General features: G+C 44.9%; 1 protein-coding gene across 3 annotated transcripts; it reads right to left on the bottom strand.

Annotated features, from left to right (window-relative positions):
* TDRKH (tudor and KH domain containing) lies at positions 1–15925 on the bottom strand. 3 transcript variants are annotated; one of them, XM_088022261.1, is made up of 14 exons: positions 15880–15925; positions 15584–15664; positions 6660–6808; positions 5838–5944; positions 5051–5240; positions 4218–4357; positions 3793–4117; positions 2443–2603; positions 2087–2259; positions 1798–1862; positions 1384–1535; positions 1053–1154; positions 686–782; positions 1–231 (listed from the first exon to the last, which is right to left on the bottom strand). In XM_088022261.1, the coding sequence occupies exons 3-14, from the start codon at positions 6781–6783 to the stop codon at positions 83–85; spliced, it is 1785 nt and encodes a 594-aa protein (XP_087878387.1). In that variant the 5' UTR covers positions 6784–6808; positions 15584–15664; positions 15880–15925; the 3' UTR covers positions 1–82. The 3 variants fall into 3 exon arrangements, with proteins under 3 accessions (XP_087878387.1, XP_087878386.1, XP_027943987.1); XM_028088186.2 differs by lacking the exons at positions 15584–15664; positions 15880–15925 and adding exons at positions 413–502; positions 15337–15419 and having other exon boundaries at positions 143–231; XM_088022260.1 differs by lacking the exons at positions 15584–15664; positions 15880–15925 and adding an exon at positions 15337–15419.
* Positions 15926–16653: the final 728 nt, after the last annotated feature.

The raw sequence follows: 16653 nt of genomic DNA, 5'->3' as shown, positions 1-16653 counted from the left end.
CCAGATGTTGAGCAGCCTGGAAGCAAACTCTGGAAGAAGACAGGGTCGGGTGGGTGGAGTGGGAACATGTACTTGTCCCCCTCTACCCCGCACTCTTTCTGGTAGTCCAACAGAAGGAGAGAAAGCGTTCGGTCCACAGCAAGCCAGATCGTGTATGTAACAGAGGAAGGACTGCACAGATCTCTTTTATCATAGGCTCCTCTCTCCAGGCACCAAATCCTGGGCCAAATCCTGCCAAAGACACAAACACAGAGAGACACAACACGCTTGAACGGGCTCAGCCTGAGAGTGAAGCTGCAGGAACTCAGCTGCAGAGCAGTGTTCAGACAGGCTAGGGCAGAGAGAAGGCAAGGCCCCGGTGGTCACCCTTGTTACTTTCCGGTGGCTGCAGACCGAGGAGAGCTGCACTCACGCGGCAAAGCAGGCGGCTGAGGCAGTGGAAGCCAACTTCAGAGTAAGTAGTCATCATCCAGGTTGTCGTCACCAGATATGGAGGCAGCTTCTGCTTAGCAGGGATGGAGAGCAAGTTAGGCATGGCCACTGAGACTCAGGGACAAATGGGCTTCTTGGTGCTCAGTGATCACTTTGGTTAAGAGCCAAGCTTTCACATCATTCCCGGTTCGGAGAGAATCACTGAAAACCAGTAACTTCCAAAGATGCTCTAGGGAGGAAATGCAGCTTGTACCTGATAAGCTGAGGCAGGACAGGGTATTTGCTCTCTCTCCAGGGCTCTTCTTGGTCTCAGCGACCACGCTGCTGAGAGACACATCAGTTTCTGTGGCCTGCAGGATGAAGACGAGAGAAAGGAAGAACACAGTGTTGGCTGGTAGGAAAGGAGAGGCCACCCCCATCATTCTGCCCATAGGATCTGGTTAAGGCAGTTGAGTTTGGCTGCCAAGAGGGACACAATGCTTCCTTTGAGCAACCTGTGGAGCAACTCCTTAGGAAAGCCCTCCACAGAATGCCCGAAGGACTAGAAGCCCTCCTGTCTCTCTAGGTGAGAGACCTGCCCTGAAGCAGCACCCTACATGTAGCCACAATGGCTCACTCACCACGTCATGCAACATGTCTGGGACAGCTCTGTTTTCTTCCACATCCTCCGGGAGCTCAACTGCATATCCTTTACGAACTAATTCTAACCCAATATCAAGTTTCTGAGAAGAAAAATGAAAAGGGAATGATATTCTCTCTATAGGGATGGGAATACATGAGGAACTAGGACAGAAGAGTTAGGATACTTCAAAGACATTCCTTTAGTGGGAGAGTAAGCAGGATCTTATGAGGTAGGAGAAGTATCAGATGAGGGTTTCTAGGAAAGAAAAAGTGAATGAGACTATAAATATACTGAAGAGACAGTGAGCAATGAGCGGACCCCAGTCGTACCTTCCCATTGCTAGTATCATATAAGTAAATCTTGGGCCAAGTTGAGATCCCAGTCTGGACATAGCTGGAGATCTTGGCCACCAGGGGCTTCCAGTCAGCACAGTGAGTGAGTCTGTCAAACTCATCCAAAGCTTCCTCTTCCCACTGTTCACCTGGTAAAAGATTGCAGGGAGAACCTAAGAAGGGGTCCTGCTGACGGGGTGAGATTACACCCTGGAGGAAAATTGGAACCACCCCTTTCTACCCCAGAAGGCACCTATGTCTGCCTGCCAGGCTGCTGCTTTCTACTGCTGGGGAGGAAAAGACACCTGAGCCCCAGAACTCAAAGTCTGGGAATGTGAGAATTCCTTCCATGTGCCCTATGAAAGTTATTCTATGTAGAGGCAAGGTCAATAGGCCATGTGACCAATTTACCTGAGGGGGCGATCCGTGCCAGACTACACTCTATTGCTTGGAATGGAAGGCTTAGGAAGTCACTCCTAAGGTGAAAGAAACTGAAATTAGAATCCCAGCGACAGAAGGGTCTCTTATAGTCCTTGTTTCTAGAGATCACCAATTAACCCAGCTGGAGAAGATAATCATCTGCTCTCTGTAAATCGGTTCTATTCCCAATCCCCCTATACGATGAGTGCCAAGAGCACACCACCAGCTATGGCCAACACTGAGTTAACAACTGGGACTCCACCCTGGCCTCCACACTGACCTGAGTGCCCGGAGGTCCTTCAGTGGGCAATCTCCATTATCTCCAAAGTCAACGAAGTAGAGGTCCAGGTTCCCATTCTCCAAGGTGCCAAGGACCCGAGCTCGATACCAGGAACCATTTGTAGGTAAAGGTGCTGCTACAATGTCTCCCACGTGCACAGTCAAGTCTTCAGGCTGCACATGGGGATGAGGATCAGGATGGGAGGTTAGGATGGGCAGGCTAAAAAACAGATAAGCAGGAAGTACCAGAAGGAAGAATAAACAAGTAGTTGCTTCCCAGGAAAAGAAGAGAACATATCACAATGAAAAAGAGGCCCCTTTTTCATCAAACCCAGCCCTGTCCCTATGGCAACTCACTAGACTATTCTCATAGTGCTGGGTCATCTCACTGACAAGCTTATCCAGCTGCAGGCTGCGGGAGCCAATGATCTGGATCCAGAAGTGGTTGGGATGTTCAGAGGCAGAGACATAGACTTCCAGGAACTCATCGGCATGGAAACTGAAGTCAGGACTGGGGACTAAACATAGGGATAAACAAGTTAAGCTATAGAATCCTCACCATCTAAGCTGGTGACCATATCAGAACCATCTCTGGTTGAAATGGGGAGACTGTCTCAGAGGTGAGAGATACAAACACCAAGTGGCTATTACCATTTAAAAAATGGCTGGAGGGACAACTGGATGAATCATACAAGAACATCCTGAAGACAGGTCCTAAGTTGAGCTGTGTACCTTTCTATGTAACTGAGCAGTCAGAGAGTTTACATTCCTAGTCATCTGCCATGTATTCAAATCAGACACCAATTATAACGAAGGTAAATCCTCCATATGCTAGCTGCAGCATGGACCAGTGGAAGGATGTGGGCCTGTTCCAGATCTCATTCTATTACTGACTCATTATGTGACCCTGGACAAGTCTTCGAACCTCTCAGGGGCCCTGGTCTTCCCTGCCCCCATCCCAGAACCTATGCACAGAAGAAAGTGCTCACAGTTGTTTCATTCTTAACGGTGATGATTTTAAAAACAGTAATGAGAAGCCAAAAATAAAAAAACAAAAAACAAAAAACCAGGCTGAGTATTTTACTTATTTAATAAATCTGTGAAAGAATATCATGTAGGGGTGCCTGGGTGGCTCAGTCGTTAAGCATCTGCCTTCGGCTCAGGTCATGATCCCGGGGTCCTGGGATTGAGCCCCGCATCGGGCTCCCTGCTCCGTGGGAAGCCTGCCTCTCCCTCTCCCACTCCCCCTGCTTGTGTTTCCTCTCTCGCTGTGTCTTTCTTTGTCAAATAAATAAACAAAATCTTAAAAAAAAAAAGAATATCATGTAAATTCAATTATTGGTTATATTCAGACTATTTCCTGTGAACTAGCACATTTTAAGATTTTAAGTAATCTCTACACCTAAGATGGGGCTCAAACCTACAACCCTGAGATCAAGAGTTACATGCTCTACTGACTGAGCCAGCCAGGGGCCCCATGAACTAGCATATTTCCTATCATTCTCCATCACTAGCTGGTCTGTGTTCAGAAATTATTTATGTTTAGTACTAACTCAAGTAAAATATTACCACACAAAGGGACATCTGTGAAGAGACTTATAAGTGCAATCAAGAAAATAAATTGTTTTTACTGCTTCCTATTTTGGGTTATCTAAGCCAGTATTTCTACCTTCCATATGGCAAATGGGTTCCCACTTTGTTACATACTTTCAAACATGGACATCTCTGGACTGGTCTGGGCTCCAGATTTCTGAAAGCTGTCACCATTAGGTTTCTCCCAAGCACCTTCTGGCCCTACAACAGCCGTGTCACCGCCTCCTTTCTGGGGAGGAGCTCCCAGTGGTGTAGCTGGCTCCGGCTCTGCACCAGTACCAGCGTTTTTCCACAAAGCTGGCTCTCCAGCTCCACCAGACTCTGTCACTTCCTCTCTTCTTACACTGATTGGCTGCTTGCGTGGGATTCTGGTTTCTGCAGAATGAGCAATTCTTTTCCGAAGTTCTTCATCTTCTGAAACTTTCTCCAATATCAAATGCTGTGGTAAGAGATGAGATCTCTGTGGCCAGATATTTTCACCCAGGATGGAGTAAAGGGTTCTCATTCTTAGACACAGTTCAAATCTATTAGCTACTTGCCTTGGCTGCTGCCACTTCCTTTTGTGTTCCTGAGATTTTTATCAGTCTCGATAGTAGCAATGTCCCCTCTGATTCTTTGTCACAGGTAATTTTGGCTCCAGAGGCCTTACAGATAGAACGAATAGTCTCCCCACCTCTCCCTGCATTGAAAAACACATAAAAACCTGTCCTTCCCTCCTGGTCAAATGTAATTACTAGAGAAATCACTATTTTGTATATGCTGGGAGAGAAGTCTGTTCTCATTTCCAAAGTGAACAAAATGTAAGATACTGAATAGAAGCAGGAGCTACTGCAATCCTTACTGTAAAAGGGGGACTAGGGAATATTTGCTCTTTCTGCTTAAACTCTTGGTTAGTGTAACTTCATGTCATTTACATTTTTTGATCATTCAGCATACTTTACACCTATACTTCAGAAGATATCTCACACTGTGTGTGAAACACTGGGCCAATGATGGACATTTCTCTACCTCTAATAGCAGCATAAGGAATGCTGCCTTGGCAAAGGCATAACAGGTGTGCTCTAGAAAAGCACTATCTTGAAAGATCTGGGATAACATGAGCAGGTTTAGCTTCCCTTTACATATCTATTATGAGGTAGATACATTTACCTGAGCCCTTCTGGAACATATTTGTAAGGTTCAGATCACATAACTTCTTGAGGTAATGGGTTTTGCTTTACCACAGGTTGTATAAAAAACTAAAGCTCTGGTATCAACGTCCCTGTCTTTTTTCCCCCCCTTAGCAAGGTGAAGGGAAGTAGGCCAGGAAAAATCCTTGGGAAGGTGTGAAAGAAGGCAGAGGTGAATAAAAAAGGAAGCTGTCCAGTGGTACCTATGATCCTGCCCACGGATCTCTGGGGAACTGAGAGCTGCTCAGACACGGGGGTATTCTCTGTCAGGATCTGATGGATGGCTGCTTTGGCCTTGCACACCTGAACAGGAAACCCACTGATAAGCAGCACCCGTTCATCGCCTACATCCTCCGTGTCCACATCAATCCGAGCACCTGTCTGTTTCCGCAACTGCAGAGAAAAGGATACATGGCTGTACGCTCTGGAATAGCTCCTGTTTGGGTCAGCAAGGTACTCTCTCAACCTAACCCTGGAGGTAGATGGAACTGGACAGTAATCAGCTAAATCAGGATGCTATATGCAGTCTTCAATTACCTGTACTTATGAAAGGAGATTAGTGACAAGCTAATCTCAAATAGCAATTAATTCAAAACAGTTTCTCTTTGTGTTTAGAACCCTCTTTCCCCCTAATTTCTTTTTTTTGGAGCATCAAATATTTTGTTTTGACATTCCAAATGAACAGAAGAATTAGGTAGCAACTCAACATTTACTAACAATTAACAAGAGCTCATTAATTCCATAGTAGAAAAGAATGGTTCAAGCTACACCAAGTTGAGAATCATGCAATCAAAAGTCCCCATTTCAAGCTGAGTCATTCACACTCTAGGGAGAAGTACTCCTCTCTAGAAGGAAAAGAGCATAGTTAACTAAAAGTTCCTGTATTTTTTCTTTTAAAGACATACATAGTGTGGGATGGGGGCAGAGAAGGAAAGCAAGATTAAGCAAAATCAATCTCTGGGAAAGCCAACTGCTTGCTCGCACACTTACCTGTTTAATATTGGCTCCTTGCCGGCCAATGATGAGCTTCACAGCCTCCTGGGGAACTCGCATCTCTATCTCAATGTCATCCTCCCCAACAAATGTCAACCGCTCTTCTGCACGGATCATGACTCATCAGATCAGACTTAGATAGCATCCAAGGTACCCCAGCCCCCCCGAAGCTAGCTGTCAAAGAGAATGATCCACGAGATAGACCAAAAATCTCAACCATAATGACAAGAAGTAGCATCTGAGTAGGAATGAGAGGGTCCCAGAAGACCAGAACATGGGCATTATCTCTGGGATACTATTAAAGATGCTAAAAAATGGGGAAAGTATTTGGATCTGCAAGGAGGGGGTGCTGGATTTTGGGCAAACTGGATCTTCCAGGAGAGGACTCCTGGAGAAGAATGAAGGTTAAAATTTGCCCAAGGAGTCCACTGGGCTCAGAACTTCCATTTGTACCTAAATCCTTTCTTTAGGTTCAGCCTGTGGGGAAACTGGATCCCATGGTTAGCCTTCTAACAACTAAACACAAGAAGCATATAAAAAAGATAAATAAGAGTATAGATGCTAAAAAAAAAAAAAAAGAACGCATTATGGTGCTGCTGTTGAAGGGAAAAGAGAATTATCAAATGAGTTTATCATTTCATAGACTCGCTGCACATTAAGAACACAGAAGAAACAAAACCGTTTCAAAGATCCCTCACAGAAAGCCAATTACTTCCCAACAGACAAACCCAGTCCAGCAAGGAAAATTTTCATTTCAATTTAATAAGGCCAGAGCACATTCTGAACATTTCCATATGTACAGCTGTGGGGTTCACATACCTCTGCTTTCCCTGTATCTGCGGTATAGGATATAGGCAACCGTTGCACTGGCTGGGATCCCAAGGCCCAGTGCTATTTTCTGAATCGTGGACAAACTTGTCCAAGAAGTTCGTTCAGTGGACATTTTCTGCTGTATTCAGACCTACACCCTGAAATAAGTAAATGAGGGAAAAGAAGAAGCTTTCATCCTATACCTTTATGATTGGCAGAGAGGCATGGGAACATATTACAGTATTATTAAAAAGAATACTACTGGAGGCGCCTGGGTGGCTCAGTCGTTAGGCGTCTGCCTTCGGCTCGGGTCATGATTCCAGGTCCTGGGATCAAGCCCCGCATCAGGCTACCTGCTCGGCGGCAGGAAGCCACTTCTCCCTCTCCCACTCCCACTGCTTGTATTCCCTCTCTCGCTGTCTCTCTGTCAAATAAACAAATAAAATCTTTAAAAAAAAAAGACTATTACTAGCAACCTTTTCATATTAAGGGCCTGAGCTGTTTCAAAATCTTTTTTTTTTTTTCAAAACCTATTTCATGTAAAAGGTCTCAGGGCATTTTTTCAAAGTTGCTAAGGGACGTATAATTAAAGAGAGGCAAACTTCATTCCCTCCCCCCTCCCAAGGAAAACCATACATCAATCACAATTTTTTAAAAAATATTTATTAGACAGAGAGAGTGCGCACAAACAGGCAGAGGGAGAGGGAGAAGCAGGCTCCCTGCTAAGCAGAGAGCCCGACGCGGGCCCGATCCCAGGGTCCTGGGATCATGACCTGAGCCGAAGGCAGATGCCTACCCAACTGAGCTGCCCCCATTGATCACAATTTTGTAAGATGAAGGAACAAAAAAATTAAATGAATCAAACATTACAAAAATATACCTTTAGAGTTCACATCAGACTACTTAAAATTGCTTATCTGTGCCCTTCCATGCCTCTAGGCCTTTCCAGAAGCTGTTGTCTCTGCAAGGAATGGCTTTCCAGGCCCAGTTTTATTTTTTTTAAAGATTTTATTTGAGAGAGAGAAAGATCGAGTGAGTGCATGAGCAGGCGGAAGGGCACAGGGAGAAGCAAACTCCCCGCTGAGTGGAGAGCCTAATAAGCGGCCTCACCCCAGGACTCCAGGATCATGACCTGAGTGAAAGGCAGATGCTTAACCAATGGAGCCACCCAGGCGCCCCTTCAGGCCTAGTTTTAGGCTCTGCTCCTTCTACTTCTTTTATTCCTTTATCTCTACTCCTGATTTCTATTTATTCCTCAGCTAACACTGAAAGGAGGTCTGCCCTGCTCCTTCACCAAAACTACAACTTTCCGGATAGTCAACCTAGATGGCACATATAAGCCCTATCTAATCTCACCTCTGCACCTTCTTTGTCTTGGTTTCTCCTCTTTCCCTGGAAGTGCCTTTGCAGTTTTGGGCTTGTCTTCCTATGGCCTCTATCCACTACTACTGTCATTCTGCTGTCTTTGGGCAATTTCATCCACACCTGCAGCTTCAACTAATGACTCCACAACACTGCACCTGACTGATTCAGAAGCTCATCAAATTTCATTCAGACCATTGGCCTTGTTGCTTTTTGTCTGGCACTGTATCTTCATTTTGCTGCCAAGCTAATTTTTAAGATTTTATTTCTTTGAGAGGAGAGCACGCAAGCACCAGCAGGCAGAGGGGCGGAGAGGGAAAAACAGACTCACCTCTGAGTGGGGAGCCGGATGAGGGACCCTGGGATCATGAGCTGAGCCAAAGGCAGACACTTAAATGACTGAGCCACCCAGGCGCCCATCCACAAAGCTAACCTTAACATCATCACTGTATTTCCTTATTCCATAACCTCTCTCACCCACGCTCCCAGACAACTCATACCGTCTCTTCTCAAGCCTCTAGCACCTCCTCCATCCTCACTCTCAATTCATGTCTTACTTCCTATGCCACTGAGAAAGTACAGCATTCAGAGAAAATATTAACTAAGCTCCACCACACTTACCCACCTACCTCTATCTATGCCCAAATCCCTACCTCCTCTCCTGTGGCCATGGATGAACGGTCTCTGCTCCTGGCACTGAAAGCTCTCATAAAAGTGTTGCTCTCCTTCCTTCTCATGCATTGTTAATGTTTTCCTCTCTACTGGATCTTTATCTTTCCATCAGCAAACATGTCACTGTTTCTTGTTTCTTAAAGAAAACCCTTTCTTGATTCCACTTACTCCTCCAAATACTTCTCATTTCTTCCCTTCCTTTTACAGGAAAATTCACAAGTGCTAATACTTCTGTGCTCAATTTCTCTTCTTCTTGAATCCACTCCCACTGTTCTTGCCAAGGTCACCAGTGACTTCCAATGGCTAAGTCCAATGGTTAATTCTCCGTCTTCACTCTACCTGCCCTCGCCCCCATTATCTGGCACAACTGGGGACTCCCCCTGCTCTGAGACCTTTTCTTCATTTGGCTTCCACAACAGCACTCTTCTGGTTTTCCTTCCCCACTTCTAGCTGATCCATCAGTTTCCCTCTCCTGCTTGTAACCTCTAAACACCGCATTGCCCCCAGGGCTCTGTCCTTTGCCCTCTTGTGGGTTATACCTCACTTTTCCTTAGTGATCTCGCCAAGTTTCATTCATAGCTTGGCTTTAAATCCCACCTGTATGCTGATAACTCCCAAATTCACTGATCCAGTTAGGGCCGTTCCTCCTGAACTTCAGGTTTGTATACCCAACGGCCTAGGAGACAACGTCTCCTTTGGAGGTCTAATAGGCACCTCACACTTAACAGGTACAATGCTGAGCTCCTGATCTCACTCCCTGCCTGTAGCCTTAGCTGACTCAGTAAATGGCAAGTCCATTCTTTCAGTTCCTCAGGTTAAAAATCTTACTCATCCTCTCCCTCAAATAGCACCTTTAGTCTGTCAGCAAATCCTGTTCATTCTACCTTCAAATTATCCAGAATTTGACCATTTTTTACCTCTCTACTGCTAAGACGGTCATCTTAACAACCATGTTCTAAACCATCATCTCTTGTCTAGATTATTGCAATCAATTATATCCCGGCATTTGCCATTGTCCATTCAGTTTATTCTCAACAGCTGAAGTCAAATAACGTTACTCAGCCACTCAAAACCTCCCAGTGGTTTTCAATCTCACTGTGATTATAAGCCAAAGTCATCATATTAACCCGTGAGGTCTTTATTTTGGTTGTATCCCCAATGGAATGTAAACTCCACAGGGCAGGAATTTTTGTCTTGTTCCTCAGTGCACACAGTAGCCAGTCAATAAACATTTGTTGAGATATTTCTGCAAAGAAGACATCCAAATGGCCAACAGACACATGAAAAAGTGCTCAACGTCACTCGGCATCAGGGAAATCCAAATCAAAACCTCAATGAGATACCATCTCACACCAGTCAATTAACAAGTCAGGAAATGACAGATGTTGGTGAGGATGCGGAGAAAGGGGAACACTCTTACACTGTTGGTGGGAATGCAAGCTGGTGCAGCCACTCTGGAAGACAGTATGGAGGTTCCTCAAAAAGTTGAAAACAGAGCTACCTTATGACCCAGCAATTGCACTACTGGGTATTTACCCCAAAAATACAAATGTAGTGATCTGAAGGGGCATGTGCACCCCAATGTTTATAACAGCAATATCCACAATAGCCAAACTGTAGAAAAAGCCTAGATGTCCATCAACAGATCAATGGATAAAGAAGATGTGGTGTATATGTGTGTGTGTGTGTATACATACATAACGGATTACGCAGCCATCAAAAAAATGAAATCTTGCCATTTGCAATGACGTGGATGGAACTGGAGGGTATTATGCTAAGCGAAATAAGTCAGAGAAACACAAGTATCATATGATCTCACTGATATGAGGAATTTGAGAAACAAGACAGAGGATCATAGGGGAAGGGAGGGAAAAATGGAACAAGACAAAACCAGAGAGGGAGATAAACCATAAGAAACAATCTCAGGAAACAAACTGAGGGTTGCTGGAGTGGAGGGGGGTGGGAGAGATGGGGTGGCTGGGTGATGGACATTGGGGAGGGTATGTGTTGTGGTGAGCGCTGTGAATTGTGTAAGACTGATGAATCACAGACCTGTACCCCTGAAACAAATACATTATGTTAATAAAAATAAAATTCTACTCACAAAACTGAAAAAAAGAAAAAACAACATTTGTTGAATGAACAAACTTCTTCAGCAACTCTGTTGTCTATGTGAAAACTCATTAGTGGCATGAAAGGTTCTTTATAATCTAATCTCTGCCTACCACTTTCACAGCTCTATACCCTAATCCCACTGCTACTAGGGGAACAGGACGTGCTCTCCTGTGTCCCTTCTGTCTTCCTGGTCATACTCCTTAGCCCAGCTGGTCTCCCTGGCAAAACCCTACTCCTTCCTCACGTCTCAGCTCTACTGCTACACTTCTTCTGAGACTTGTGGGATGTCCCCTGGCTGACTTAAGGTGAGTTTCTCCTGCCGCCCTGTGAATGAGACTTCCATGATAGCACTTGTTCACACTGTATGCAACTGTGTATGTGTTATGCCTGTGTCCTCAAGACTGGCTTCAAGCAGGCTAGGTCAACCACATCTATTAAGCACTTCTAGGTGCTAGACGTTATTGTGACACTAAGGGTGAAAAAGAGGAAAAGATAAACGTACTGAGTAACTACTACGCCACCAGGCACTTAACCTCCATCATTTTAGTTGATCTTCACGCAATCATGTCAGGTAGGAAATGTTAACCCCAATTTTACAGAGGAATATAGCTGCTTAGGTTACCTCTTACCCAGAGTCTGGGTTATTATTTGGATATTAAAAACCTTACAAAGTGACTTTAGAAGTCCCTCCCCCCTTTCTTTTACATAAACTGAGAACAGTACTTGGTGTCTTTATTTAGGAAATTCAAAATTAATAAACACTAGTAGAAAGCATTGTAGCTGGTTGGTAAAAAAACTAAAGATAGTGTCTACTTCCAGATAGTACAATCTAGTAGAACAAAACAGTGTGGCTTTTAATGAAATTTGCTTTAAAATGAGTGAGGAAATATAATTTATGCTATGATTTGCCTCTAGGTACAAAAATTCAACCCAGATGATTTGATATCCAAGAAAAAAATGTTTTTTTACCTTAAAAAGAACTGGTTCTAGGAAGGCTAAAAACATACTCATTAATATCGGACCTACTCAGGAATAAAACTTTGGTTCTAAATGTGCTTTTCCTGAGGAGGAAAGAAAAAAACAGAAACAGTGCTTTCCCTGAAAGCCTTTCAGGAAGAGTGATGAAGGAAAAGAGGAGACCTAGCACAGATATCTCATTCCAGGAACACCTGTGTGGCTCAGTTGGTTAAGTGTCTGCCTTCAGCTCAGGTCATGATCTCAGAGGGGTCCTGGGATTGAGCCCTGAGTCTCCCTCTCCTTCCGCCCTCCTCCCCACCTCATGCTAATAAAGTTTTTTTTAAAAAAAAAATCTCACTCCAAGAAGCAGAGAAAAATGTTAAGACTGCAGGTGGATTTCTTACTACATTCAGAGGACCAAATTTTGCATCTGGACTCAAGAGCTTTACTGACCAGTAGAAACGAATAAAGTTCCTTAGAGAACCACCAGAAGTTTGCCTATGTTTTTAAAATCTATGTTTTTAGACAATAGTTTTAAACAAATTTCATCTACTCTCTTTCCCACTCATGCCCAAAAGAGAAAAACCTTGTATTACCTGGGTGAGGGACCCTTTGCAAGTGTCTCCTTATTTCAGGCAATTCATTATTCAGTTAGAAGATCCAATATATATAGTATATCACTTCTGGAGATTTAGTATAGACATGGAGAAATGTGGCTTTTTTTTTTCCTTTTTTAGTGGGTAGGAAGAAAAGGATTGAGTTTAAGGTGGGTTTGAGTTATGAGGTTCCTTTCCTAACTGGATAAAAAAAATAATCAGCTTTTTTCTAGGCTGTAAATAAAACCTTTCACTGCTCTCTGTGCAAGTTTGGGTGGTATCATGTTTGCATATACCAAAGGAAAGGAAACAAGCTGTTTCAGAAAGATTTTTCCTTAAGGTCTTGAATTTTGAACCTCAAACCGCTATTTTGTTATATTAAGAGATGATTTATTCTGGGTATCCAGAAGAGAGTTCACTTCTTTTATCTAGGTTACTTCATATATTTTCTTATGTGGTCTCTAAAGTGCAAAGCTCATCTTCACTATTATAGTGCCTCATTTTAAATAGTGCTAGCTCTTTGTTATGGGCTGAGCATGCTGGGGACACAAGTAGGAATGAGAATTTTTGCCCTGAAATACAGTCTAGGAGGAAAGACAAAACACCAAATTACAACACACTAATTACAGGCAATGAAAAGACAATATAAATTCTTGGTTAAAGCAACAGCTGCGGGTGCTTGGGTGGCTCAGTTGGTTAGGCGTCTGCCTTCGGCTCAGGTCCTGATCCCAGGGTCCTGGGATCGAGCCCCGAATTGGGGCTCCCTGCTCAGCAGAGGTGGGGGGGCTGCTTCTCCCTCTCCCTCTGCTGTTCCCTCTACTTGTGCGCTGGCTTTGTCAAATAAATAAAATCTTAAAAAAAAAAAAAGCAACAGCTTGGGGGAGCTAGAACTTAAAAGATTTTTTAGATGGTACAGAGTTGAAAACTACCTCATTAAAATACAAATCATTTTTCTTCATCCAAACTAATGAATATTGAGTAGCCAATGTGTGGTTGGCCCTGGGGGATAGAACAGTCCAGACAGACTTCGTAGCTGCCTTCATGAGGCTTCCTGTCGGCAGGGAAGGTCTTAATCTTGACCGGCAAGATTGTCTGTAGGTGTTAAAGGTTTTGGGAAACAAATCTAGGCCTGTGAACAAGAGTGGTAACTTAATCCGCACTCTAATGCTGCCTTTTAACACCTTTCTGGCCACAATTCATGCCTAAGAAACCATAGAATTTTAGAATTGGAAGGACCAAAGAAATGATACGATTCCATCAATAATGTTCCAACTGGGGAACCCGAAGTCCAGGGAAATAAAGGGATTTCCCTAAGGTTACACAGCTAATTAGTTATTTCCATACAATGCGGTATACAATGTGGTCTGAAGACCAGTCACAAAGGCACCTCTTTAAGGAGACTCAAAAAACTAATAGCATTTTTACCTCAGTTCAGAAACTATCAAGATCAAGGCAAAAAAATATCTGATATTCCTCCTGCTCTGCTGCCAATGCCCCCCTCCCCAGTCCCAACTTTCCATGCTCGCTTAGGTTTCATCACTATGGGCTTCTATAGTACTCCAAACATCCCTTCATAACACATGCGTTGCTTGTAATTCTTGGCTGGCTCTGTAGTGAGAATGAATGGAAGGTAGCAAGTGTGGGGTAGGGAGACCAATTCAGAGGCTAGTTCAGGTGCCAATGATGGAGACGGAAGAGGAGAGTTTTACTAGGTAGAATACACACAAGATCTAACAACTGGTCCACAGAAAGGTTCAAGGGTGACCCAAAGAGCTGGCTACCAGGTTCCTCATTTAAGCACCTGGTAGATGGTGTTTGAGACATAATATTAATGATTTGGTGGTGGAAGGAATGTGGTGGGAAGATGAATGTCCATGACGAGGATGAATTTATTAGGTGATGTCTATTTGAATCGAGAGCTAATTTTCACTTAACTCCTTTTCACATATTACAAATGAAGTTTGCATTAGTTAGCTTATGTCTCAAAGAATGAATATCTACTTGATTAATCAAGTATGACTTTGCTACAATATACATTTAATATAGTTTTTTAAAATAAGTGGGAAATATGATGACAACAGGGATATAACTGTATAGTACTGAATGCCAATTTGTGTTTGATTTTATTACTTCAAATTGAATGTGAAAAGGAGGTTGGAATTTAAGACCACAGTTCTAGGGGAAGCCGAGGAAAGAGGAGACATGTGGATCATTTCAAGGTGAGAGATGCAGATAATGGTTTTCAGTAGAAACCAATTTTGAAATTTCTTGACATTTATATAAAACAGTTGCTGACTATTTGATATGCGTAAATAAGTCTTACTTTTAGGTTATTTCAAAGACATCGTTAGGAGTCAAATCATTGAAAGCTCCATGGGGCAAGGATCTCTCATTCCCTTATCTCCAAATAACCAGAACCTACAAAGTAGCTAAAACATGGTAACAGGCCTGTTGAATTGAAGCAGGTTGTTCAATTTTCTCATCCTTGCTACATTTATTTTTTAACCAATGAGTGAAGAAAGCCAACCCATTTCAAACTGAGAATAGAGTAAAAATGTAGCTTTGACACGGGAGTCTTCAGCCAAAACCCGTGGGGGATATCTGCATTAGTAAGGAGGAAAACTGGGAAAACAAAAACCCGAATTTATTATTCCGCCGACTGTAAATAGTCATCCTATTAGAATAATTAAAGAAAAAGCTGGAGAAAATAAAAGGCAAACTGATAAACTGATGGCGGTTCTCAGTCTCAAAAAAGATCACTCGAGGAGTCCAAAGTAGCTTGGGGCCAACACTCCGGCACCGGGTCCGTTGTGGGACCAGAGCATGTCCTCCGGATTCGGTTGGTAGCCCGGGGTTCGGCTGCCCATACCCTCCAGACACCTCCCTCCTCTCAGCCCCACATTCCCGCCTGCTTGTTGCCTGCGGCACCCCCCGGCCCGGCCTCTCGCACTCCCCGAGCCTCCGCGCCCGGTCCCCGCCTTTACCGCTCCTCGAGTCAGCCGCCGCGCGCTCCGCCTCGCACCTCGCCCCAGCAGCCGTCGCCTCCTCCCTCTCGCACCGCAACTCGAGCCCCGCCTGCCTCGCTTCAGCGGCCTCTTCCCCGCCCCCGCAGCCCGTCTGCACCAATCAACGCCCGGCTCGCAGTCTGACCAATCGCCCGCCCCGCCACAACCAATCCTTCCGCGGGGGGCCCCTTAGCGACTGGGCTGCTGCGTGCTGATATCCAATTACCCGGATGGAATTCAAAGCCGGCCATCAAGTCAGCCAATAGGAGCCAGGGAGATCAGACGTTGTTAATTGAGACTGCACCTGCTGAGAATTAAACAGCCAATTAGAGGCTTCACGGAGTCCTCCCAGCCCACCTCTAGTCCAATTACCAAGGAAGCGTCCACCTCCTCTCTGGGGGATAATCAGCGTTCCTGAGTCTGGGACCGAGGTGCGAGGGCGTGGAGTCACTCATGCGTGTCACCGCTCGCAAAAAATTAGTGCCTTTGTACAAAGCCAGTGCCACCCGACACCCCAGTTACCGAGGGGAAAGCAGCCTCAAGATGGGCGATGCTCCGCCGCTTGTTTCCTCTGTGACCCTTTGCCTTGATTGGTCCTAATACTGTGGCAGGGACTCAGGAGGCGTGGAAAACATTTTTTTTTTTTTGAAAACATGAAACAGCTTCGCAGAGGTGGAGAGGTTGAGGGGAAGGAGCTGCTCGGAGGAGTGAACAGACGATGAAGACGGATACAGCAGCAGGAGAGATGGAGAGGGACCCGAGTTTGAGCGCGCCGTGGTAAGGGAGCTACGGGTAGTGCGGGCGTCAGGGGCTCGCCTTTCCCTAGGGATCGAGGGGAACGGGTCGGGCGACCGGCGCAAAGGCACAAGTCAGGGGACCGTTTCTGTGGAGGGTGGTGAAGGGGGTGGGCTTTCCCAGGCGGCGGTTTCCTTCGAAGGAGGGCATTCCAGCCGCCGTCCGGGACCCTGGACCGTTAAGGACGGTTGGGCCCTGCTCCCGCCGCTGAGCGGCGGGGAGCCTCGCGAGCCGGACCCCACACCCCCCGCCCCGCATCCGGGCTCACCCGGGGACGCGGGGTTGGGCGCTCCTGGTAACGTGGAGGTCTTTTGCGCTATCTTCTATCACTCTGTCTGGCTCACGATAAGCACTCAGTGGATGTTGAAGGAACGCCGGATTATATCTTTGGTCATCTAGGGCGATGCCTTTGGGCCTCAGGTTTTCGTTTTGTATTAATTTTTAAAATGTACATTTTGAATAAGTAATACATACACATTCTACAAAATTCATAGGCATAAA

Source organism: Eumetopias jubatus, unplaced genomic scaffold (assembly GCF_037043125.1).
Source record: "Eumetopias jubatus isolate StellerSeaLion01/CBP00866 unplaced genomic scaffold, mEumJub1_p1.0 scaffold_4, whole genome shotgun sequence".
Classification (NCBI taxonomy): domain Eukaryota; kingdom Metazoa; phylum Chordata; class Mammalia; order Carnivora; family Otariidae; genus Eumetopias; species Eumetopias jubatus.
This window is presented reverse-complemented; position numbering and strand designations above follow the sequence as displayed.

Coding starts and splice junctions, on each gene's coding strand:
- TDRKH (XM_088022261.1), bottom strand. CDS start 6,783: ATGTCCACTGAACGAACTTCTTGGACAAGTTTGTCCACGATTCAGAAA. Junction 5,945..6,659: donor CAGATACAGGGAAAGCAGAG/GTATGTGAACCC, acceptor TGATCCGTGCAG/AAGAGCGGTTGACATTTGTT. Junction 783..1,052: donor CAGACATGTTGCATGACGTG/GTGAGTGAGCCA, acceptor TTCATCCTGCAG/GCCACAGAAACTGATGTGTC.